General features: G+C 35.1%; 1 protein-coding gene across 2 annotated transcripts in view; it reads left to right on the top strand.

The window, feature by feature from the left end:
* Positions 1 to 24,536, top strand: part of DDX10 (DEAD-box helicase 10) — a 292,846-nt gene that overhangs the window by 168,914 nt on the left and 99,396 nt on the right. For both annotated transcript variants that reach the window (XM_019714905.3, XM_019714904.3), the window contains exons 14-16: positions 3,782 to 3,901; positions 7,049 to 7,210; positions 18,364 to 18,420. In XM_019714905.3, the coding sequence (XP_019570464.3) occupies positions 3,782 to 3,901; positions 7,049 to 7,210; positions 18,364 to 18,420 (339 nt within the window). The remainder of the gene's footprint in view (positions 1 to 3,781; positions 3,902 to 7,048; positions 7,211 to 18,363; positions 18,421 to 24,536) is intronic.

Raw genomic sequence — 24,536 nt, 5'->3', positions numbered from 1 at the left:
GTGTGAAATATTGCAGTTCAGTGAAGTTAGAATGACAAAGGAAATATGCTTATATAGCAGGGGGTTGTTTTGCTTTTTTCATTTTTTATTTTTTAAAGAAGTCATATAAGTTCTAGTAGGGTTTGGATATTTATATGCAATGGAAATATCTCAAGTTAAGTACATTTAGACTTTGAGGCAACAGCATTTATAAATGCTAGGAAATGCCCTTATCTTTAAAACGAGGACATAGGCTAAAATAGATAATCTCTAAAGTCTCCACCAGGTTTGAAAGTTCTTTATTTTGTTGATTTCCTTCAGTTTTAGATACAGTTGCTATTATAAACTCTTAATTATTCAGTGATGCATATGGAAGCTACTTTAAGGAAACATACAAATCTGATTTTTTAAAGAGTATCTTTCCCTTTAAATTGTAACATTTGTTTCCTTATGCTTTTTTTCTCTTTCTTTTGCAATATGATACTTTAATTTTCACCTCTAGAATATCTAGTAGTAATGCTTATATTAAGGTAGGTTTTTTCCCTCTCCATGGAAGGCAAATCTTTATTGAACCTAAATGTTATTTTAAAGAGTAGTAGCCTAACCAATACTGGGACTATGGTAGGTCTTTTTAATTGACTATATTTTGAATCTTGTAGCCAATGTTAACTAACATGGTTCTTCTAACAGGAACCATAATTGTTTTTGCAACAGTTTTTGTTGTTCTTTTTTATTTTATTTTATGTTAGTTTCAAGTGTACAGCATAGTGATTAGACATCTATATAATTTACGAAGTAATCTCTCCAATTAGTCTAACATTCACCTGGCACTATACTTAGTTATTACAATATTATTGACTATATTCACTGTGCTGTACGTTACATCTCCATGACTCTTTCATAACTACCAGTTTGTATTTCTTAATTTGTTGTTCTTTTATCTTCCGGGTTATTTGTGGCAACCTCCTACTGCGTCTTTGAGAATGACGTGATGCTTTTTCAGTTTTGTATTTTATGACATTTCCCTTTTAGCATTTTATTTTGAAGTCTAGCATACAAGTTGTGGAAGAAGTGCAAATAGAAATGAAAATTTCATTTTGATGTTTTAAATCTTGTCAGGAAATATTTCATAGTACTTTCTGGCTGCTGCAAATTTCATTTTTGTACCAATAAGATAAAGTCTTACAGTCAAAAATAGAACTTCTCCCTAACAATAGGTATACTTTATAGTTTTTGAGACTTAATGAATAAAAATTTAAAATTATTAATGAGCACTTCCCTCTTGTCCAAGAGCCAATGTTGAATCTTTTAAGAAGAGTAAAATCAACATTTTAAAGAGTTAAATTCATTTTTAAAAAGTCTTTTAGTTGGAAAAGTATTTCTAAGTATGGCACAAACCCACGAAATTTTATTACTTAAAAATATTTATTACGTAACAATTAAAAATATATGCTTGGCAAAAGAACAAAACAAAGCAAAACAAAATATTTTCCCATATGGCAAAGTCTAGGAAAGGCACCCTATTACATAGACTCATTCATCCTATGTATTTTTTCTGTGCACTGCTACATTTGTGATTAAATAATATTTTCTACTGGTTACTGTTTTGGTTTTTTTTTTTTCCCCACTGATAGAGATAGGCTCAAGGAGGCTTGGTACGCCACCTGTCTTTTTCACTGCGTTGTCCCCAGTAGGTACTATGATGTCTTGTGTGTTGATGACACTCAGTGCATATTTGAGTGAAGAATAATTCTGGAGTATCAGAGCAAAGGCTATGCCTATCAGGAAAAATAATAAACGTGTATCTTCTTTTCACCCATGTTGGCATTTCTGTTCCTTCTTTCAGTAGCTTCCCTTTAACAAACAAAAAAATTTAACTGTTTTTCTTTCTTTTGGAGGGAGCGATCATAGATCCCTTTTAGAAACCATGATAAACCATAAAAATGCAAAGATGCAAATACCTCCAGGATTTTTATAATAATTTCAGTGGTTTCATACCAGGATTTCCCTAAAGCTCTTCCAGTTCACCTGCATTACTTCAAGATTCCACTCTGCAGGATTGTTTTTCTGACTAATCTGTATTCCGTTCTGACAGTTCTTGTCATTTTTGCATTGTGACTTTTTCCTCTCTTTCCTGGAACTGACTTTTATATTTTATTACAAAAAATTTCAAACATACAGAAAAGTTGAAAAAAGTATCGTTTTGTATACCAAAATAGCCACCACTTATATTCTACAGTTAACCGTTTACCATATTACCTTTATCATGCAATTCTCCTTCTATTCATCTGTCATCCTTTTTTATTTAATGCATTTCAGAGCAAGTTGCCCATATCATTATACTTTCTCCCATATACTTCAACTTGCCTAGCATGAACTAAAATTCAATAGTTGCTTACAGGACTCTTTTTTGAGGTAGAAATTTATATACAATGAAATGCACCAATCTTTTTAAAAAATATTTTTATTAAAATATAGCTAACGTACAAATTTTATTATGTTTCAGGTGTATAAGGTATGATCAAACAATGTGGTGAATGTTTGAATAAAAAAAATTTATTACAGTAAAAGACACATTGCCATTCATCCCCTTCAAAATACATCCCCTCGCTTCGAACACACTTATCCCATCATTTTTGCTACTTTCTGAAGCAGTTCTGGAAGTCCTCTTTCATGAGTGTCTTTAGTTGCACTGTTGTGGCTGCCTCGATGTCCTGAGTTATTTTGACTTTGGAGAAGAGCCAGAAGTCGCTTGGTGCCAGATCCAGTGAATAAGGTGAATGAGGACACACCGTAATGTTTTTATTTGATAGTAATTGCTGTACTCCAGAAGTGATGCGTGACATGGAGCATTGTCACGATGGAGGATGATTTCTGGCACACTTTAAAACACACCTTCTCTCAACCATAGCTCACACCCAGCTGACTGCGCCGAACACGTTGAAATTTGTCACGCACTGTTACTGGTTCAGTGCACCACTTCCTGTATTGAAGATCCCAGCCTTTCCATTGAATGGCAGTCGGCAGCAGCATTCACTCTATTTTGTGATCACAATGGAAAGGCTCTGTGTCACACATCGCTTCTGGTATGGCAACTTCTGTCAAATACAAACATTACGGGGTGTCCTCATCTACCTTATTCACCAGATCTGGCACTGTGTGACTTCCGGCTCTTCAACAAAGTCTCAATGACCATGAAAGGTAGACATTTTGAATCAATTCAGGACATTGAGGCAGCCACATTGATACAACTAAAGACACTCACCAAAGAGGATTTCCAGAACTGCTCCAGAAAGTGGCAAGAACGATGGGATAAGTGTGTTTGAAGCGAGGGGGGAATATTTTGTGGAGGATTAATGGCAATGTATCTTTTACTGTAATAATTTTTTAAAATTTAAACATTCACCGTATTTGTTGATCACACCTCGTAGAACATAGTTACTCAACATTTGTATACCTAAAGAAGTGATCCCCATGAAAAGTCCAGCAACCATCTGACACTGTACCATACTAACACAATATTATTGATTATATTCCCCATGCTGTACATTACATCTCCATGACTCATTTGTTTTATACCTGGAAACCTGAATTTCTTATTCCCCTGTACCTTTTCCCCCTTTTAATTTTCCAATTAGAGTTGATATTCAATATTATTTTATATTAATTTCAGGAATACAGCATAGTGGTTAGACATTTATATAATTTAAGAAGTGATCCCGCCAGTGTATTGCCAGAGTTAAATTGATAATATAAAGCAGCCATTTACCTAATCATCTGTTTTTTGTATATTTTCACACAGAAGAAAGAAGCTTCTAAATCCACTGTCAAGAAAAAAGTGACCAAGGTTGCAGAAGCAAAAAAAGTAATGAAGAGAAATTTTAAAGTGAATAAGAAGATAACATTTACTGATGAAGGGGAGGTAAGATTCTTAAATGCTTCATTTTTGAGGTACAGCAGGTCCTCAAATAATGTCCTTTCATTATAACATTGATGAGATGATATTCAGAAGACCCTGCTATGACCACCAACTGCTAGCCATTATTCCTTAGGTAAGTCACTTGACTTTCTAGATTTCCTGCCTCTTTAAAAATGAAGATAATATTAATATGTAATAGAGTAACCTTTCATGAGCTTAACTTGGAGCTTAACTCTTGTTTATATCAATTAGGCTATGGTAAATTGGGTTGTTTATAGGTTGTTTCACTTAACGTTGCAGAACATATCAATGGTGTTAAGTGAGGAATTACTGTACATTCCAAGTGTTATAAAGACTTTGACTCTCCTGCTAACTTAACATTCATTAATGAGAAAAAAAATTTCTCTCTAAATCACACTAGCATTTCCTTTCGCTGTTTACTGTAGACATTTTGTCAACTATACACCTGTAGGCAAGAATGTTTTGACTATAAACTGAGATATTTCTTGGTGATAACAAGAGAGTTGGTTTTGAACTTTTAAATTCTGCTTTTATAGATGAGATTTTTCTTGTCCTGGTATCCATCCAATATTCTATGGGACCAAGCACAAGATAGTAACAACTACTTGTCACAGTTTCTTCTGCTGGACTCAGAGTTCTCTGCTTTGCAGTTCCTCCTTTTTAGAGGTGATAATAATGTTTCTTATTTGCTGGCCTGCTGTGGGAGGAATTCTCTGCTTTAAAATAGCCTCGGACACATAGGTGCCTGGTTTTCATCTCACCATTACCTTGATCTTAGTGTAAATAGATGCCCATAAAATAGGGAAGGGGTTACCACTCACAGATAGCTCATGAAAGGTCACTCTATTACATACGAATATTAAAGAGCGTATAATTAATATCCTCTTTAAAAAATTCGTTTTTAAAGAGGAAGGACATCCAGAAAGTCAAGTGACTTCCCTAAGGAGTCATGGCTAACAGTTAGTTGTCACAGCGGGGTCTTCTGAATAGAATCTCTTAGTTTCACTCACCAACCTGCGGGTTTCTTTGTTCATCCTAACATGGCACACAGCACTCCACACCTACCATGGTCTCATTCCCCTCACCCTGTCTGTTTTGTTTGTTTCTGTAGCACTTACTGTAGCACTTACTGTGTGATTTATTCTGCATTTATTTGGTGGTTGTTCATTTCTTCCAGTCCAGGGGAATGAGACAGGCTGCCTGAGGGAATGTATTTGTTGTCTGCTCACTGCTCTGTCCTCAGCACTGAGAACAGTGCCTAACATCTCGTAAACCCTCAAAAAAAGTTTGTTGCACAAATGAACCATTGTCTAATACCCCAATAAAAATCACAGAGCTTTTTATACCAACTGTAATATTTAACATCAGGTATTTCATCATTATTTGTATAAATACTGTCTAAGCAGTCCATATCCAGTGGCATATAATTCCTTTTAATTTTGAAGTTAACAAAGATTTGGGTGTTTCTTTGGGGAAGCGATTCAGAAACCCAGACTTACACTTATAATATGGAGTGAAATGGGGTATAAATCAAAACTAACAAAATGAGTGTAATTCAAAGTTGTTGGTAGTTGCAGAGGAAGCCTATATAATTGATAATTAATCAATCTTTATGAAATTACTAAAAAGAGGTGGGCACCTGAGAAACAGTCTAAACTAGAATATAGTTGTATTACATCAGATGCAAACTGTAAAACAAGATTAGTGCTGTCAGGATAATGAGGTTCCTTACTGTGCTGCTAAGTTTAACTGCACAGATTATACCAATTAGCTGCAAGGTGAGTGTAAATCCTTAACTATAAAATGTTTCAAGGTAAACTTATCACTGATAGGAGCTCTGTGAGCCATATTGAAACTTCGGATGTATAGCCACGAAAGAAACACTGCTATTTGTTCCGCCCACAGAGGGCTGGACTTTTTTTCACTTGGAGAGAAAAAGAGGTAAGGAGTCAGAGCAATGGGTGGCATTCTCACTGTCACAGCTGATCACTCACTGCTTCTGCATTCAGTGTCAGTGACTGCTTGCATGGCTGCTCACACAGCATATTTGTGACCCCTATTTGTGCCAAAAGTTGAGACTCTGTGGGAATCTCATCTTGAAGAATGACTGTGGTGGTGACAAGAGTGGAGGAGGCATTAATACCTGTGATGTATGTGCCTACAACTTACATTTGCCTGCCGGTTAATTAGCATTCTTTCAAAAACAGTGGCAGCTACTTAAATGTCTCTCGTAACCACTTATTAGGTAAAATAAGAGAATCGTTTTTGTCTAAATTTTCTAGAGTTTTATAGTGTTAGGCCTAGAAGATTATTGAGTCAAACAAACCTTATTTTTCAGACAAAGACACAGATGTCCAGAGATTAAGTAATTTATTCAGGATTATGCAGTTGGCTAGTGAAAAAGCCAAGACATTAACCAGGTCTCCCGCTATCAGTGTTCTGACTTCTATGTCACCTTGTTCCTAACCATAAACTCGATGTGTAAAATCATGTAAATCTGAGCAGGCCTGTGAAACCCAAACTAATTTTCTCCTCTACACTTAGTTATTTCAGTCTTTATGTGTTGTGATGTGTGATCCATCAATCAGTTTTGGGAACCTAATGTGTACCAGATATTGTGTTAGGCTTTGAGAATACATGAGCAGGACATGTGACTATCCTTAAGGAGATTAATTCTAGTAAGAAAACCAGGAAAGTAAGACAACCCAGTACAGAGTTGGAGATCCACACAAGGTGCCATGGCAGCTGGCAGTGGCAAGGGCCCTCTGGTCAGCCTGGCTATGGCCTGTGCAGACCATTTGGAGTCAGGTTGGTTTCGGAATATAACATACTAAGAACACTGTTGGAAATGATGTTGAGGCAACTACCTCCTCCTCCTAATTACTTTATGGAATTTTCCTCTAACCCTGCTCTCATTGGGTTATGGCAGCATTATTTTATCCTAACTGGGACAGTCTTTTGTGTGCCTTGCTCATTTTAATTATAAAGTTTGTTAGAAAGTTTGAGAAATGTAAGTAGTAAGACAAAGTGTGTATATGCACCATTTCAAACTCATTATACAAAGGGAAATGGTTTTCTGTTGATGTTCCCTGTCTCCCGTCCCATACTTAACCTTTTTCCTGTCTGCAGTTGGTTCAGCAGTGGCCACAAATGCAGAAATCTGTCTTGAAGGATACCGAGGAAGAGGATGACGCTGGTGGTATCAACTTAGATAAAGCAAAGGAAAGGCTTCAAGAAGAGGACAAATTTGACAAGGAAGAATATAGGAAGAAAATTAAGGCAAAGCATCGGGTAAGCTTTTTCCATCATATCATCATCGTATTAGTATTGAGAGAAATTTAATATGTCGCTGTACATATCTAAATATTCATTAGATATTCATTAATAACCATACTACTTTCTTTATTGTTTGCTCTAACTTTTTTTTTTTCTGTGCCTATTTTGTCATTTTTATCTATTCCTTCTTCTTTCGGCTGGTAGAGGCTTTGTATACTGACTAGTTTCTGAGAATGTCACCTAAATCTGCTCTTGGTTGAGGTGACCCAAATAATATTAATGATTTTTTTTTCACTTTTTTCTTTTTTTTAAATTTTATTTTATTAAATTTATTGGGGTGACAATTGTTAGTAAAATTACATAGATTTCAGGTGTACAATTCTGTATTACATCATCTATAAATCCCATTGTGTGTTCATCACCCAGAGTCAGTTCTCCTTCCATCACCATATATTCGATCCCCATTACCCTCATCTCCCACCCCCCACCCCCCACCCCCCTTACCCTCTGGCAACCACCAAACCATTGTCTGTGTCTATGAGTTTCTGTTTCTCATTTGTTTGTCTTGTTCTTTTGTTGCTTTTGGTTTATATACCACATATCAGTGAAATCTCATGATTTTTTTTAATTAAAGTTTTAATTCTGAGATAATTGTAGTTTCACACGTAGTTATAAGAAGTAACACAGAGAGATCCCATGTGCTTCATTTCTAGAATTTATCATTTCAAGAATGTTCCGTAAATGAAACTACGTAGTATATAGGCTTTTGAGATTGGCTTTTTTCACTCAGCGTAATTCTCTGTCAATTCATCCAAGCTGTTGTGTGTATCAGTACTTCATTCTTCCTGTTACTGAGTAGTGTCCCATTGTGTGTAGGTACCACAGTTTGTTTCACCGTTCACTTATTTGAGCGACATTACTGTTGTGTTGAGGTTCAACTGGATATAAGATTAAACTTAATACCTTAAAAAAGGGGAAACCTTGTAAGAAGGAGTGCTTCTATATCAGCATGTGCCCCTTTGGCCTGAAACTTGGCAGTTTTCTGTTATCCTTGAAATAGGTTACTCATGTTATTGCTGTCCTTTCACTATTTAATTCCCATAAAAGTGGACATTTTGCTAGATAAATAAGTCAGTTAATGAAATAAAACAGATTTACATTTTTAAAGAAGTTTCTGCAGCATGTTCTTGAGAGAGTGAATGATTTCAGGGTAACATAGTACCGTACCCAAGAATCATTGCTATAATATTAAGTTCTGTATTAAGAAACTCTTAAGCCTTTGGGTGAGGACATTATTAACTGTGTCCTAAGAAAAATTCTTGTCGTTTTTTATTTCTATTTGACTTTGTAACTATTTTTTATTTTAATAGAGCAGCAATTCTCATTTCTTTAAGATTTGATGCAGCTTTACACTAGCATTTGATGAATTAGAAAACATAGTAGCATTTGATGAAGATAGAGCTTCAGGGATAGAAATGAATGGTGAGAAAAACATTCCAGAAATAGGGAGAAATAATGAACTTGCAATACACTGATTGCAGTTGTTGGGTATTTATGTTATTGAGAGAACTAAATGTTTCCTGCATTGTTGTTTTTAGGATATAGTACTTTAAATGGAAATTTGGCATTAATAATTTGTTACAAAAATTTTAATAATACTAAGAGTGTCAGTATCTTGTCATGTTTCACCTTATAGTCTACTTCGAGTATTTATCCAGGGGAAGACTGAGCATAAGAACATTTTATTCTTTGTTTTTAAATTGTAGATAGCAATAAAAGAAATATGAAGAATTTACATAAAATAATGTTTCCTCCCACCGTTTCTTGTCTTCCTTTTTACACCTATACCCCCATGTGTGGAAGTTACTACTGTGTCCATATTGTGTAATAACATTTCTGCATCCTTTAGAAACTTAATTTCACATTGACTAATTATACATTGATTACACATGTTTGCGAGCTAGGCTCTGCCCTAGGCTGTGAAATAGAATGTTTAAGGTACATGCTTTCCTTTGTCCTCGGGAAGATTATAATTAAATCATACTTAACTATGGCTGTTCTGTCACTGCACAAAAGGTTTTTGTACCTTTGTTTTTTTGTCTTTTTTCTTCTTCATTTAGATTTGCACCTCTATTTTTTCCATTAAAAATTTTGAAGTGAATATATATTTACATTTTTCCAAAATCAAGATTGTAAAAAACTTAACATTGAGAAGTCTTGCTTCTGCCCATACTTCTCATTATTATTTATACCTCCACTGCATAGGTAACTATTTTTATTAATTATTAATGTATCAATCCAGTTTCTTTATGTAAATAGGAATAAAGGGATTAATATACATTCTTATTTTCTGCCTTTATTACATGAATGGTAGTATTCTGTATATAAATTGTTCTACATGTTACTATTTCCATTTGTTTTTGAGCTTTTAAATAATTTTCTTTGCACCATTGCTAAAATGTAACATGCAATTTTTAAACTATCATTATGATTTTCTCACAGCAAGGTTGAACAGAGCAGTTTTGGGCTGACAAAGGTGTGAGAGAAATTATAAGAACATTATATATTGCTCATTTGGAAGTCAGTGCCTCTAACTAAAATAGATATTTGGTCTTTTTTAAAAAAAACCAAAAGGTTGTTATTGTATATAAAATAGGTGTATTCTGTACAAGGTGGCATGCCTTCCATATTGGAGGTTGAAAATATGTAGCCTGAAAAAAGCACACGGAACTAAAATAACTAAAATAATCTTATCTCTGTTCATCTTTAATGTAAGTGCTTCTTGACCCAAATATGATTTGATTTCTTGGCATTTTTATCAGTACAATAATTATTTACCCACATGTAAGTATTTGTTTATTAAATTAGCGAAAATTTCACATTTGTGAGCATTTTGGAATTAGTATGTTTATTACTATATATACACAAGACAATACAGGAGCTCAAATCAGTGATGCACCAAGCTGCCATGGACTGGATTTTTGCCTAGAAGATAGGAAGTATTTTCTTAAATGGCAAGTCTTAACGTTTGGCATGATGTTTGGTGGAAAGCATATTGTACTGTACTGTGGGATCCTTGCATTTGAATCTTGAGTGTGGCATTTCCTAGTCCTGCGATTGCTAGTCAGAAGTCTGGACTGACTGCACGTGACTATTCTGGAAAATGAGGGAGTGGGAGTGGGAGTTAATTCCAGATGATCAGAGATCATTTGGCTCTGTGTGTATTGTTAAGACCTGGGCATAAAATTCTCTCTTCCTGTTTGAAAAGTGGAATTTTAATTTGTAATTTTCCCTGCTTACAGATGAGTTCTTTGCTTGATAATAAGGCTTCCTTTTTGTTCACTTATTTTCCAACAGTTACTAAAATTTTACTTTAAAAATTAACTGTCTTATGAATCCTGCGCAGATTATTTTATTTTAATTGCAACACTTATTGGTTTTGAAATAGTACTTTTTCCTAATTGAGTATATTACTTATTATAGTGACAATTCTTAGTTCTTCTAGCATAAGGTTTTATCTTTAGCAAATGTAATTATGTTTCCTGTGACATTATCACTCATAATTTTGTTATTTCTGTGAAAGTATATGGAGAAGAATTGTATGTGCCTAAAGACTACTTGAAATACTAACATGAGGGCCTAGGAATAAACTTTACTTCATGAAGATAGAAAAACGTGAAGAATTGTGAATGAGGAATGTGCCTGAAAGAATTTCACATGTGAAAAGAAAACTCCCTAAAACACTAACACAATTCTGTATTTGACACATTCTATATTTTTTAAAATGTGTCAATTTTAGAAGTTTTCATAAACTTAGAAGTATTTTTTCAGTATATTCAAAGTATTTCATGATTATATTTTTGGTTTAAAAGGTAAAGGTATTTAATACATAAGTGAATTTAGTCTTAGTGATTCTGTTCGAAAGTAATTGTTAGTTCCTGCTGTTTAAAATTAATAGCTTTGCGTCATAGTTTTGAATATGCACTCAGTCCTTGTAATGTCGGTCTGGCTATTCTTTTTTTTCCACCTGTTTTTCCTCCGTGCTAGTGCACTGTTCTTGACTCATATTTTCATCTACCAGTTCTGAAGCTTTGTAATTTGTACTGTGACTCAGGTGATTATCTTTCTCCTAAAGATTTAGAAACCGAGCAATATGAATTTTAAGTAGTTTATAGCAAAAGGAAAAAGTACAGTTTATGGCATCCCTGGGCATAGAATTTTAGCTGCCCTTTTGTTGGAACTCATAGTTACTTACCGTGTGGACTTTAGGGGCCCTTGTTTGATTGCTTTGGGTTACTCAGTCAGCTTTATTTCTCTTCATGAGGCTTCGTTGTAGCCATTAAGCATCATTTTCTTCTGAGACCATTCGCTCTTTAGCTTCCCCTGGCAATTCATAAGTAACTGTACTTAACTATGCCTGTTACTGTTTTCTCTGCTGAACCTCTTGAAACCATTCATCAGAAGTAAAATTATAGCCCAAGCTATAATTTTTGCGTATAAAGCCATTAGTAAATTATAAAGGCGAAAGCACTACTTTTGCATGGACACAATGTTTTTTTCTGATAATTCAGTCAGAACTGTGAAAGATGGACCATGGGTCACATTATTGAAAGGATTTTAATTTAATGGAGCAAAAATCTGCTCTGGTGTGTATCATTATTCTTAGCTCTGAAAGAGTACTTGTGTTTGGGTTGGTAATATCTCCTTGTAACAGCTGAGAGTGGAGAGAAGCATTCATTATGAAGTTCCCTTTCATTCCCTTGAAATTTCCTTTGAGTGCTTTATCCATTTTGGATTGGGTATTTAGGTAACATAAGCATGTCAAGATGTGGCTCTAGATGCTTGAAAAGATGGCACAGCATTGCTTCTGCTTACTACTAGCATGAACATTAGAAAGTTAGGAAAGAATTAAAGGGACCTTTTAGAAAATCTATTTTGTTGTTGACAGAATTGAGTTGGGATGGAACCCAATGATCTTAAACATAAATTTATATGCTAGTCAAGGAGGGAAGCAGTAATCAGGTATCTTAGGAATGGTGATAATAAGTAAATTAACAATAACATATTAGTTAGTTGGACCCTGCACTAAGTGTTTTACATATGTTACCATTATCGTATTATATGCTAAAAATTAACTTCTGAAATAAGTGAGCTAGCCTCATTTTACAGATAATAAAACTACGACTTAGAAGGGTCAAGTAATTTGTCCAAGCTTACAAATAGCAGCTCTGGGACTCTTACCAAGGTCTTTGTTACTCTACAGATTTTGTATTTAACTATTAGGTAGTGCAAAAGTAATTGCGGTTTTTGCATTTATTTTTAACCCTTTAAACCACAATTACATTTGCACCAACCTAATATTCATCTGTGTTTCTACCTACCTCAAATCATCAGGCATTCTCTTACAACAGGGTAACTATGAAGCAATGAATAAAAAGGTAGAGGGTAATAATAATAGGGATGGAGTGTTTTGAAGAAGGAATGACAAATAGTGGAAATTGTTCATGTTTCTAGAGCAAGGGCATTAGTCTCAAATTTACGGGTGAAAAAGTGTTTTGGATAATAGTTTATAATTTAGGACCCCATACTAATAATACCTTTCACTGAAGGTTCATTGCAGAGATATATAGTTACTAGTACCAGAATACATTTTTTAAAATTTTTATTTATTAAATTTATTGGGGTAACATTGGTTAGTAAAATTGTATGGGTTTCAAGTGTACATTTCAATAATATATCATTTATATATTGCATTGTGTTCACCACCCAGAGTCAGTTTTCCTTCTATATCCATATATGAAGCCATGCTGTTACTACAGAACCATTGCCTATAATTTGGAGCTGTCTGTCTGGGACATTTTTATTCTTTTTTTTTTTTTTAAATTAGTTTCAGGTGTACAAAACAATGTAATAGTTAGACATTTATCATTTATATCCCTCACACAGTGATAACCCCCCTCCCCCCATCTACTACCGCTCTGACATCGCACAGAGCCGTTACATTTCCACTGCCTTTATTCCTAATGCTGTACTCCACTTCTTGTAACTATATACATATGTATATATATATATACAAACTTATAGTTGACATTCATTATTGTTCAGCTTCAGCTTCAGGTGTACAGTGCAGTGATCAGGCATCTACATCATCCCTGAGGTGGTCTCCCTAACGAGACAAGTGTCCATCGGATACCCTAAAAAACCTTACAATATTATTGGTTACATTCCCTAAATTGACTTTCGTATCCCCGTGGCAATCTTGTGGTTACCGACTGTGCTTTCTAATCCCCTCACCTGCCCCCTTATCCCCCTGCCCCATCCAGCAACCCTCAGTTTTTCCTCTATGTCTCTGAGACTGTTTCTGATTAGTTCATTTCTCATGAGCTTATAGTATCTTATGATACTCAGTTCATCTTTACTTGGGCCCTCCTTCATATCTAGCTTCCAAAATGAAACAGACACTTAAAACTACAGATCTTATCAGTGTGTGGCAAGTCTTTGAGCTGTTCATTATCGATTTTTGTTAAGATAACCTTGTTTTGTGGGATTCCTTTTAACACCATATGGTGTTTTGAGAGGTGCAGTGGCTGTTAGATTGATGGTTAATAGCTGCACAGACTGAGGTTGAGGAGCAAGGGAAGAGTTTGGTACTAATGGAGTTAAAGGGTCTGACAACATTAGATCACAGACTACGAAGACTGGTTTGCCTGTCCCTATATCCCCAGAGCCTGCCTTGGCGCCTGGTGCATAGTACAAATATTTGAAGGAATTGATTAATGAATCAGTGTTTTCATGTAAGGTTTTCTCCTTGTCTTCATATCCTTCTTGTAGTTGTTGCAGATTTATGTATTAAAGACCAATTTTTTTATGTTGTTCAAATGAAACTCTGTAGAATAGGTAACAGATCAGAGAACCTTGTGTTCTAAGTTCTTGGAAGGGATTTAGATTTATGGAGAGTTTGTTCTTGGAGGGCAGGTGTATCTTTAGGACCAAAAATCTTTGAAATCCATCTTTTGCTCATTTTTGTTGAGCCAATTTTCTTCCTTGAGAAAGAGACTCCTGGGATACTGAAATAAGGATAGATGTCGTCTCTCTCTATGTGGCTAACAGCTGCGAACTCAATTCCTTACCAAACTGACACAGTTGCCTGAGACTCATTCAAATAGGCTATGCTTCCACCACCTCCTGAAATATGAGTTGTGTTTTCAAATCTGCAAATTTCCAAGATCACCATAAGATGAACATGATTTAAATATATAGTCCTGACGACTGATGAAATCCATATTTCATGGCACTTTCTTTTCTGGCAGCTAAGGACCTGTAGTGTGTGAGAAGCCAAAAGAAGTATAATAACATCTATAAAGGGAATATTTTGTACCTTGAAATGTGATTTTTCTGTTCTGTCCCATGTGAATTTGATTTTTACTATTGAATTTCATGCTCTTATACTTAATCATTTGTAGCAAGGCAGAACTAAAGTTAAATGTTGCCTTCTTTTTGTGTGGAATAAAATAGCTTTTCGTACTAATCTATCCTCAAAAAATGAAATAGGAAAATAAAGGATTTAAAGCATTTGAAACCACATAAAATTAAGGCAGGTGGGGGAAACCTCAGTTTGAATCTAATAAAATTCAATTATATTTTTCCCCTCAAGTCATTGTACCGCCAACCTTTTATCTTTCTTTATGTCTTGTCATTTATAGCATCTGTAATTCATATACTTATTTTCCAAGGCAGAATATTTTTCCTGCTTCAATAAAGGAAAAACAACAACATACTTTTTTCCCGATATCCATTTCTAAAATTTTGGATTACCGCAATTCTACTTCCTGTTCTTCTCTGTTTAAGGAGTAATGTTTACTCTTGCCTCTTTCCAGATAGTGTTAACATAGCTTTTTAACATAAGAATTACAAATTTTCTAATTTTCCTTTTGTTTCACCCAGTATTTCAAGTATATTCTTTTTATTGCTCTTCAGTTTCATGTTCTAGTCATGTTCACTTCATATTTTAAAGATTTGGGGTATCTCTTAGCTATCTGAGGCTTGTGGCAGAAATCTTAAAAGGAAAGAATTATTCCATCTGCATGCACATGTGAATTCTGATAGCCAACTGAAATCTGAAATTTAAAATATCCTTCATTGACTATAATGAATTAATACTGGAGTTCAATAGTAGTGGAAAATTGTCAGTACATTTTTTTCTGCGATGATTAAATTTGCTAGATGAAAAGCCCCCCAATAGAGATTATTTTATATTTATTTGCATAGAAATGGTTTTTCTGATGAACACATCGAACACATCGAGGTTATTCTCTGGAATTTGGAAGTACCATTTTCAAATACTCTCATGTGTTGGGAGATGGCCAGCTACTGAATAATTACAACAAAAATGTGTGTGACTGTAAAATGTGGTTAATTAGCTGTTAAAACTGGCAAAAATTGATTAAATAATGTCCACAAAATGCTATAAGGAAAAAATGCTATCAGGATGAAAAGACCAATGTGGTAGCAGACCATTATTAATAATAAAAGGAAATGAAACATTTATCTAAAACATATTAAGATAAAAACACTATGTATGCATCTACAAAGGTAAATAAACTTTCTAATGGAGGAAAGGGGTGTAGAAGCGTGTGGGAGATGAGGCAATGAGGTCCTTGGCCGCATAGACCCAGTTTTAGTCTTAGGTCCATCACTTACTGGCTGTGTGACATTAGGCAAGTTACTTAATTCAGAGCTATTACTGTTAGTAAGAAAACAATAATAGTGATAATAACGTGCTAACGGACAGATACATTTTTATAAAAGTACAACTTTATTTCTAGTTATTTGTTGTTTTGTACAGTTGTAGTTGTAAAATTGGTTTAAGTAGTGCAACACTTGAAAATCACTGTGATCTTTATAGAGTAACAAAGTATTGCTCTGTTGAATTTTGCCTTCCAAAACATGAAAACTTCTTTTTGTAGAAGATAGAACTAAATTGTGTGTGTGTGAAAGAGAAGAGAGGTAAAATTACAAACGTGCATCCACAAACTAAAGCCAGCTCTCAAGCAGCATAATTATGATCGGTTGTTTTAAATTCTTTAATATTATTTTGCTACTTTCATTTATTTTTCAGTCTGCTAATGCTCATGGAACATCAGTAATTGGTACCAACTTTTATGAAAAAAGTTGGGTGCGAATGTTTAGAAACTGCTATCCATTACCTTTTTCCCCTCCCACAAATTGGGGAAACATTGAGATTATATTACTCTAGTGGCAGAACAACTCTCATAAGCTCTTTAGAGAACCCATTCAGGGATAGAGTGTGATAACAACTATAGCATTAATTGGCTGCTGGTTAAAATAATGCTAGGTCTTAATTTTTCTTCTGTTATTACAGTCACATCTGTTAAAGTCTCCAAACCCTGACATTTTAATTTTTATTATAATGTATTGAACAAAGCATTAGACTTGGCACACAGAGACCCAGGTTTGGGATCCAGCTCTATCACTTCCTAAGCTCTTGGACAATGAACAAGTTAAGCTCTGAATTTTTGTTGTATGTTTTATTTGGAAGTCAGAGTAATAGCCATTTGTAGAGAAAGAACAATGATCACGGAAACAATAGTTTTTGACATTATGAATGTTTTTAGGGGTGTGACATATTCACAGTTACCATTTGAATTTGAATTTTTGTTAGTTTCATTTAGAATTTAGCTTTCCTACTGTGCAATCTGAAGTTATAGAAAGTGACTCTCTAAGCTCTATGGACTCCCCTCTTCGCATTAATTAGTATTTAACCTTCTTTGAGACTTTCAATAGTTATGTTCTAACTTTGTCATAAAGGAGTCTATAAACCCAGATAAGGTGGATAGTAGCAACTGCCTGTCCTGTTCTTCTCAAAGCTGTAAGCAACAGAGCAGCCTCGGGTCTGTCTTGAGAATATGTATTAGGATTGGGTTTTGAATCTAGAGAAAGCCATGTATATATGAAGCATAATGGTAATGATAGAGTACCCAGATTTAGAAAACTTGTTCATTCTCATGTTAATGGATGTTGAATGTAATTGTGAATCATAGCTGCAGTTTTATATTACTTCATGAAAACAAAATTATTTGCTGTTTATTCACATTTTACATTGACCTCTTGTAGTTCATTAAAATTAAGAAAAATTGTTAGCTATGAACTTTGGATTGAAAATAGCTTTTTAATTAGGTGAACACTGTTGAAGAAGAAAAGAGGTTTTTATATAAAACAAAATTATTTTCAACTTTTTTTTTTTTTAATTTATTGGGGTGACAATTGTTAGTAAAATTACATAGATTTCAGGTGTACAATTCTGTATTACATCATCTATAAATCCCATTGTGTGTTCACCACCCAGAGTCAGTTCTCCTTCCTTCACCATATACTTGATCCCTCCTACCCTCATCTCCTATCCCCCACCCCCCTTACCCTCTGGTAACTATTTTCAACTTTAACTGGATCATTTTGTTGTTTTGAATTTTAAATTGTACACTTTTTTTTCTTATTTAAAAAATGTTAATGTTGCATTTTCTGCCTATTTTATGGTCAATGGAAAACTAATGTGGAAGTTACAAAGCATTTTAATATAATAACATGCTTTATAAGAATGATCTTCCATTGTTTTTTGTTTGAGAAAATATTGCCGGTTTTTTAAGAACCCCAAGGAATTCATATGCTTACAAATTCTGTTTTAGACAGAGGAAGAGGGAAATAGTTAATACTGCATTTTTCCTTCTTTTAGTCTAATAGCAAATGTGGATTGTGTATCAGTCATATGTCTGACATTGTGCTAAATACTTATGTATGTTATTTTATATAGTTCTTATACCAATTTTATGAAATATGTGCTCCTGTTATCTCCATGTTTAAATGAGAAAATGAGAGTTAGACAATATAAATAAGTTGCCCCAAATTGCACAGCTATTAAGTGGTAGAATTGGGATTTGATCCAGATCTGTTTGACACATACTTAATGATTATGAATATGTCTGTCAGTCTCAGAAATATTACTCAGTAGTGAATGAAAAATGAATGTCATGTATGAAAAATGAACATCACGGAACTGTTGGGTTAAAAAAAAAACTGTTATGAATGTGTAGTCTGGTTTATACCTAATAGATGGAAGTCTGTATGTTGCTAATTTCTCCCTCTTCCTGTAGGAGAAAAGACTGAAAGAAAGGGAAGCCAGAAGAGAAGCCAATAAGAGACAAGCAAAGGTAAGGGTTTATATTTTAATGAGACCATATTTGTAACACTGAGTGGAATTTAAATACTCTTCTTTTCCACCTGCATTTTATGTTTATGCATCATGACATCCAAATTGGACTTAAGTCCACGTGAGCCTGTCATTTACTTTCTTATATTCATTTGTTTCCACTGTGATGCAGGATAAAAAATGCCTAAGAAAATCTGTTTAGCCTTTGCCCTACTACTCCACAACCTTTTTTTATTACATTTTGTGCCTGTTAAATATAGGAGATGGTTGACTCTGTGGGCCAGGCCTGTGTGAACCCAACGTGGTAACAGATAACTGAAAGTATTGGTTGCTTCAGTTCAACTCCTAGAATTCTAGGGGAATGCTCTGTCTTACACCGTCACTGTATATTCTGTAGACAGAAATTTTCCACAGGTATATATGTACAATTTCCCTCAAATATATATATATACAATAGTAAACACGATCCGTGTGCAGCAGTAATTTTTGTCTGGTGTGTTTGACACTGAGAAAGGGTCAGCCTCTGCATTCTGAGGACATTTACTGGAAGTGATTTCCTAGAACCAGGGCCCAGTGACATTTGTCATTTCTCATGCTGTACGTCCTTGTGCTGTGCCTGACTAGCCGTGACTTCTTCTTGGCAGTTAGCAAAGATCTGACTCCCTTGAGTAAGCCCATGGTGTTCTTTCTCATTTTTTTCCATTCGGCCCATAGCACTTAGAGAGCAAGTCAGAGATGGTAACTCATGCTGTAGTTCTGACGTGGGAAATAATTACTGTACAGTGTAAGATGAAAAGACTGCTTATATTCAGTATTTAATAGCACTCTGTCTTCAAAGGTGCCCAAAAACGAGAGCCGCGGTGTGTGTATGTAGCCTGACAGCTAAATCGGGTGGTGGATTCTATATTTGCTTTTAAAATGCAGAGGTGAACTATCTTGGCATGGAAGTTAAATCCTAGGAGCTGTAGTGGAGACAATTTAAATTTAAAAAGAAAATCTTAAATCTAATGAAAGCATTTGATATTTATGAATGAGTATTGCATGTTCCTATAAAAATAAACCTGTTATATTTCACTAAGAAGCTCTCATTTCTGCATATAAAATTGTAAAATGAAAGATATAATCTGGAGTCAAAAGAAAGCCCTGCTATGATATTTCCTTTGTGTATATTCATGCATATTTGTGTATATTACTAAATAAGGTTTATTTTTTATACTTGTTTTATTCTTGTTGATGCTGTGTGCTTCATCTTTCATAGTGGTTTAAGCCATAAAAGATTGCTCTCATTCTTGAGCCTGTCTCTTGTTCATCTTTTATTTCTCTATAAATTGGTGTATACATTTGGTTTTGATACTGTGCCAGCTGGGAAATAAACAAAACAGAAAGCTGTAAAGGCTGGCAGAGTTAGGTTTTTTCATTGGGGCACATCTCTAAAGTGAACTCCTCTAGCCAAGCCCGTCCCTTTACTCCCCATCCCCTCCCGTGTTTGTCATGTGTTTGTTTCCGGACTTCTGAAAAAGGAGGAGGAGTTTATTGTCAAGAGGACATCTCATTTCTGAATAACTACCAAGGGTTGTACTGGGAACAAATAGAAAGGGCTTTGCAGCCGACATTGCTTTGCTTCTCAGCCAGGAGCTTTCAGTAGACAGGGGCTGTGTTTTAATATCACTCTGAATAGTGGAGCTGCCTCCATTTCACAGCCTTGTCTGAGTTCTCAGAAATAGCAGCCCTCTTGTAAGAGTGATATTAGCAGAGTGGATGCGTTGTAGCCAGGACTCAAGTAGTCCTCGGAACACTGGACTGGCAGCAGTGACAGATTTAGGCTGATTGACAGAACCCAAGGAATTAGCTTGGATCAACCTCTTTACACCCAGCTTCTTTTCAAATGAAAGTGACAGGGGATGAAGGCCTTTATGGCTCTTCAGGTGCCCCTTTGAAAATAGACCCAGAGGATCTTATGTGGAGAGGCTTTGTAAAGCAGTGATGTCTAAGAAGAAATATATAATGTGAATAATCAGGTTTCCTATATTTGTGTGTGTGTGTGTGTGTGTGTATGTGTAATGATGGAATGATAGTTTTAGAGTACACTTGTCCTCTCTTTAATATACAAGGGTGCCAAAAATATGTATACACATTTTAAGAAAGGAAAACTGTATTTTAATTATAATACTCAATATACACCGGTAACAAAAGATTAATACAAGTCACATTTGACTTCTACAGTTACAAGAGGGGCTTAAAGTGGTTACCAACAGTGTCCAGACACTTCTGATTACGGTGAACTATGGCTTGAGCAACGTTGACCAGTGTCCACTTATATACATTTTTTTGGCACATCTGGTATTTAATCATTGTGTGACTTGGTGTTGTGCCTTCTGAGGCCCTTTTGGTCAGCTTCAGCTTAGAGCATCCTTCAATCACTGAACCTATCAGGTTTCCAGATGATGCCTTTGTTTGAAAGAAAGTGATATTTGCAGACTTTCTATACTAGGAAGTGTAGTCTTACCTGTTTACAGCAATTTTAAGAAATCAGTACATAGTAACTGAAAGCGTGAGAAAGGGACTCACATAGCTGTCTTTCTACCTTGTTTGTGCCTCATTCAGCAAATGTGTTGTATGAAGAGGAGCATAGAGGATGCAGAGTATTTTTTAAAAAAATGGAAAAAAGTATTTGAATAATAGTTAATGGAATTATCTTTATTTCCAAGAAAAGAGAAGGCTTAGTGATAATACGAGTTTTCTCAACCGATGGTTGGTGGTTATCGTTTCCCCGACATAGAAAGAATTCCTAAGAAAATTGCTTTAAAGTCTGAGTATAGTAAAATAAAGTTGGATTGGACCTGATTCTGATACTTTTTGTTAAAAGATCTAAGATCTGAGTAGAATATGCAGTGTTAGGAGTAGAAGAGAAACATGAAGTCGAAACTCTTAATGTTTTCTGGGTACCCGATATTTAGTAATTGGGGAAATAGAGGTCTTTTGGGTGTCAAAACTTTAGCACAGAAATATTTGAACTGCACAGTGGACTTTTTTACTTTAGCTAACAGGATGCTGTATGTTCTTATAACTTAGAAATTTTAAACTGAGATCTAAAGAAATAGTTGTAGCAATGATCAATAGACCACATAGCTTTTTGGGTTCAGGGAGGTTATAAAATCCTGGAAATATAGCTTCACCTCATCATCCAGCTAGATTTCCTCATGTTTCTTTGATGTTCACAAATGCTTGTACCATCCTCTGGTGGCTGGAAGGATTTTGCAGAAATGTAAAGAAAGGAACAACAGTGCTGAACTTGAGGAAATAGATCCCCAGAAATATCTCAGTACTATGCTGCTTTTGAGAAGAAAGTAGAATTTATTAAGCAAAGGTATGAAGTAGATAAGAATTAACACTGAGTATGAGGGAGCAAATAGTAGGAAATAACTCAGAGGCACTTAAACACTAGAAAACACTAGAAAGTGAAGTATTGCTTATGATTCTTATTTTTCATGTGTGAGGGAAATGATACTAAAATAACTAAGATGAAGTCATACTCTTGAGGTTGAAGGTTTGTTTTTTGGGTTCTTTTTGTGTGTGTGTGTGTGTGTTGTTTTTTTATGGAAAGAAAAGCAGGTTTATTAAGAATGCTGACATCCTGGGAGGACGGCGAACTACTGTCCAAAAGCCATTCCCTGAAGTTGAGTTTTATAGTCATAAATTTTAACTTGATTTTCTCTGTCTGGTTTTTATTACTTTTTTATTTTAGTGACCCTCGGGCACTTTATTTACTAACATATAGCCTTAGGAAATAGTTTTTTGGATACCTAAAGTGGTCCCATTTAGTTCTTTCAGGATAGGAGATCCAAAGAAATAGAAGTTGTACAATTTTAGAACATGAATAGGCCTGAGAGATGGTCTGGAGTGGTTTCCTAATGTACTGGGCTATAATGTCTTTTTTATGGCTACTGACAGTTTCAGAAAGTAAAGCTAAATTTATTCATTTTAATAGAACTTTCTTTCTATTTTTTTTGACTCTGGAATGTCCTTTCATTTATGAAATAATGATTTTAAAAATCATCATTACTTGACAAAGTAAAAACTCTATGTCAGTTCTTCCAAATCTTTTTGAACTTCTCCAGGCCATGACATTTTTTTTTTTTTATTTATGCCTGTTTTAATTTTTTACATTAAGATGTAAACATCCCCTGCTCCAAAGCAGCTGGTGAAAAAACAAAACAACCCCCCCCCCCCAAAAAAAAAAAAGACAAATTAAGCCTTTAAAGATAGCTGGTGAGTTTTCAAGTGTCCTTGCTGAATGGATCCAAATACCAAACATTGTAACTCAAATTCAGTGACAAGAACCAAACTGAGCTATAAAATACCAGTATATAGCAAAATCACAATTAACCAGAATGCTCCAACTTCCTGGTTAACTGACTATTTACAAAACAAACAAAAAACATGCTCTTGTTTTAACCATTACCTTACAAAAACCTTTCTAAATTGAGCCACTTCACATTCCTGGCTAAGTACAAAATGCCAAACATAAATCAGTTTTATTTTCCTGATTTAGGATCATGCGGTACCTGGGGTAGCTCTCAGAATACACAAAATTTCTGTGCAGTTTTCTCAGAGGCAGACAATTGGAGTGAATTGGGGTTTCTTCCTTTAAATAAATCCCTGATACCATAAGCTTATTGTCTTCCTTTTGCTTCATGCTCGTACAAGGAGAGAGTAACAAAAAAGGTCCTAGTTAAGCACTATTGTACAGTTGTAGACATACCTACATAAATAAACTTGTTCGGGCAAACAAGACAGCTCAATGACTTTCCCCCCTGGACTATTTCTTCTACTTTTTAAATATGCCCAGTAACATGAATTACATGTAATGGGTCCACTCTTTTTCTGGATATCAAATTTTAGTATCTGATGAATTCTTTGTTTGGAATCTTTAACAAACACAACAAAACCACTCAGGAAGATGACTTTCAAAATCAGGAGAGTTGGGAGATTTTGCTAATGGAATCAAACTGTGCTTCTGATATTAATTCATAACTCCTTGAACAATCGTTATGTTATCAAAAAGCAAGTACGTTCTCTAAGAGATTAGGGGCTTAACTCCTCAAAGCTATAGAATAATGAGAGTTGCTGGGAGAAAAGTCACTTTGTGATATCTCAGTACAGTTCAGTGTTTACAAGACCCATACCACTGGTGGCACACAACACTGAGTTAAATAACACTGAGTTACAGTGAGAATGTCATTCCCGTTACAGTGTTTTCTATCCTCCTGATAATTCCACAGAGAGAGCCCCATTGCAGTGCTGGGTAGCACCTCTCTCACTGCAATGAGGAAAGAGCGGGCCTCTCGGATTCGCAACCTTGGCAGAGGGCCATGAAATTTAAGAGTGTGGCTTCCACAGATTTACTCCAGTAGTTTCAAATAGTACATTGAATGGGCTATGGGTTCTGCAGAGGTACTTTGGGGCCACAGGCAGGAGATGAGAGGGTTATTTAGGCAGGACTTAGGCTCCCATTTTGTTATTAATCGGAGCAGCTTCATTTTTTTCTCTATGTTCACTGAGCTTCCAGGGAAGCTTTTATTTGAAATAATGGTTCTACTTAAATACATACTTCATATTTTTAAAGTACCCAGATAAATTAAGGGTAAAAGCAAGTAAATGATTTACCGTTCATCACTGGTGGGGGAATTGGTATGTATATTCAGGCTCCCTGATTCTTCATTCCCTCTTATTGTTACCGCCCCATGCTGTTTGTTTATGTAACTTTTAATCTCTTTTCTTTTTTTCCCCTTAAAAAATAAACCTGATCTATGGTACGTGGGCTAACATATATTCATAGAAAATTACTAATAGCACATACCTTGACTAAGGGGAGAACTCTCTACTGAGACTAGAAAACAAGTTGGGTCTGCATTGCTGGGTGACCCCAGACATATCATTTCCTTTTCTGAACTTCAAAGGCTATACATGGCATGGTCATTTTTAATCATGTTTATATTGTCGTGGTCCCATATAATCTTGATCTGAGCCAAGATATGTGACAAAAAGTATGAATGGTACTCAACGCAATTCCTAGTACAAGTCCTCAGCCTTTCTCAACATTGTGGGTAACTACTA

Source organism: Rhinolophus sinicus, chromosome 14, assembly GCF_057876585.1.
Source record: "Rhinolophus sinicus isolate RSI-liver-muscle chromosome 14, RSI-T2T, whole genome shotgun sequence".
NCBI lineage: Eukaryota > Metazoa > Chordata > Mammalia > Chiroptera > Rhinolophidae > Rhinolophus > Rhinolophus sinicus.
The sequence above is the reverse complement of the archived record's forward strand: the minus strand, read 5'-3'. Positions and strand labels throughout refer to the sequence as shown.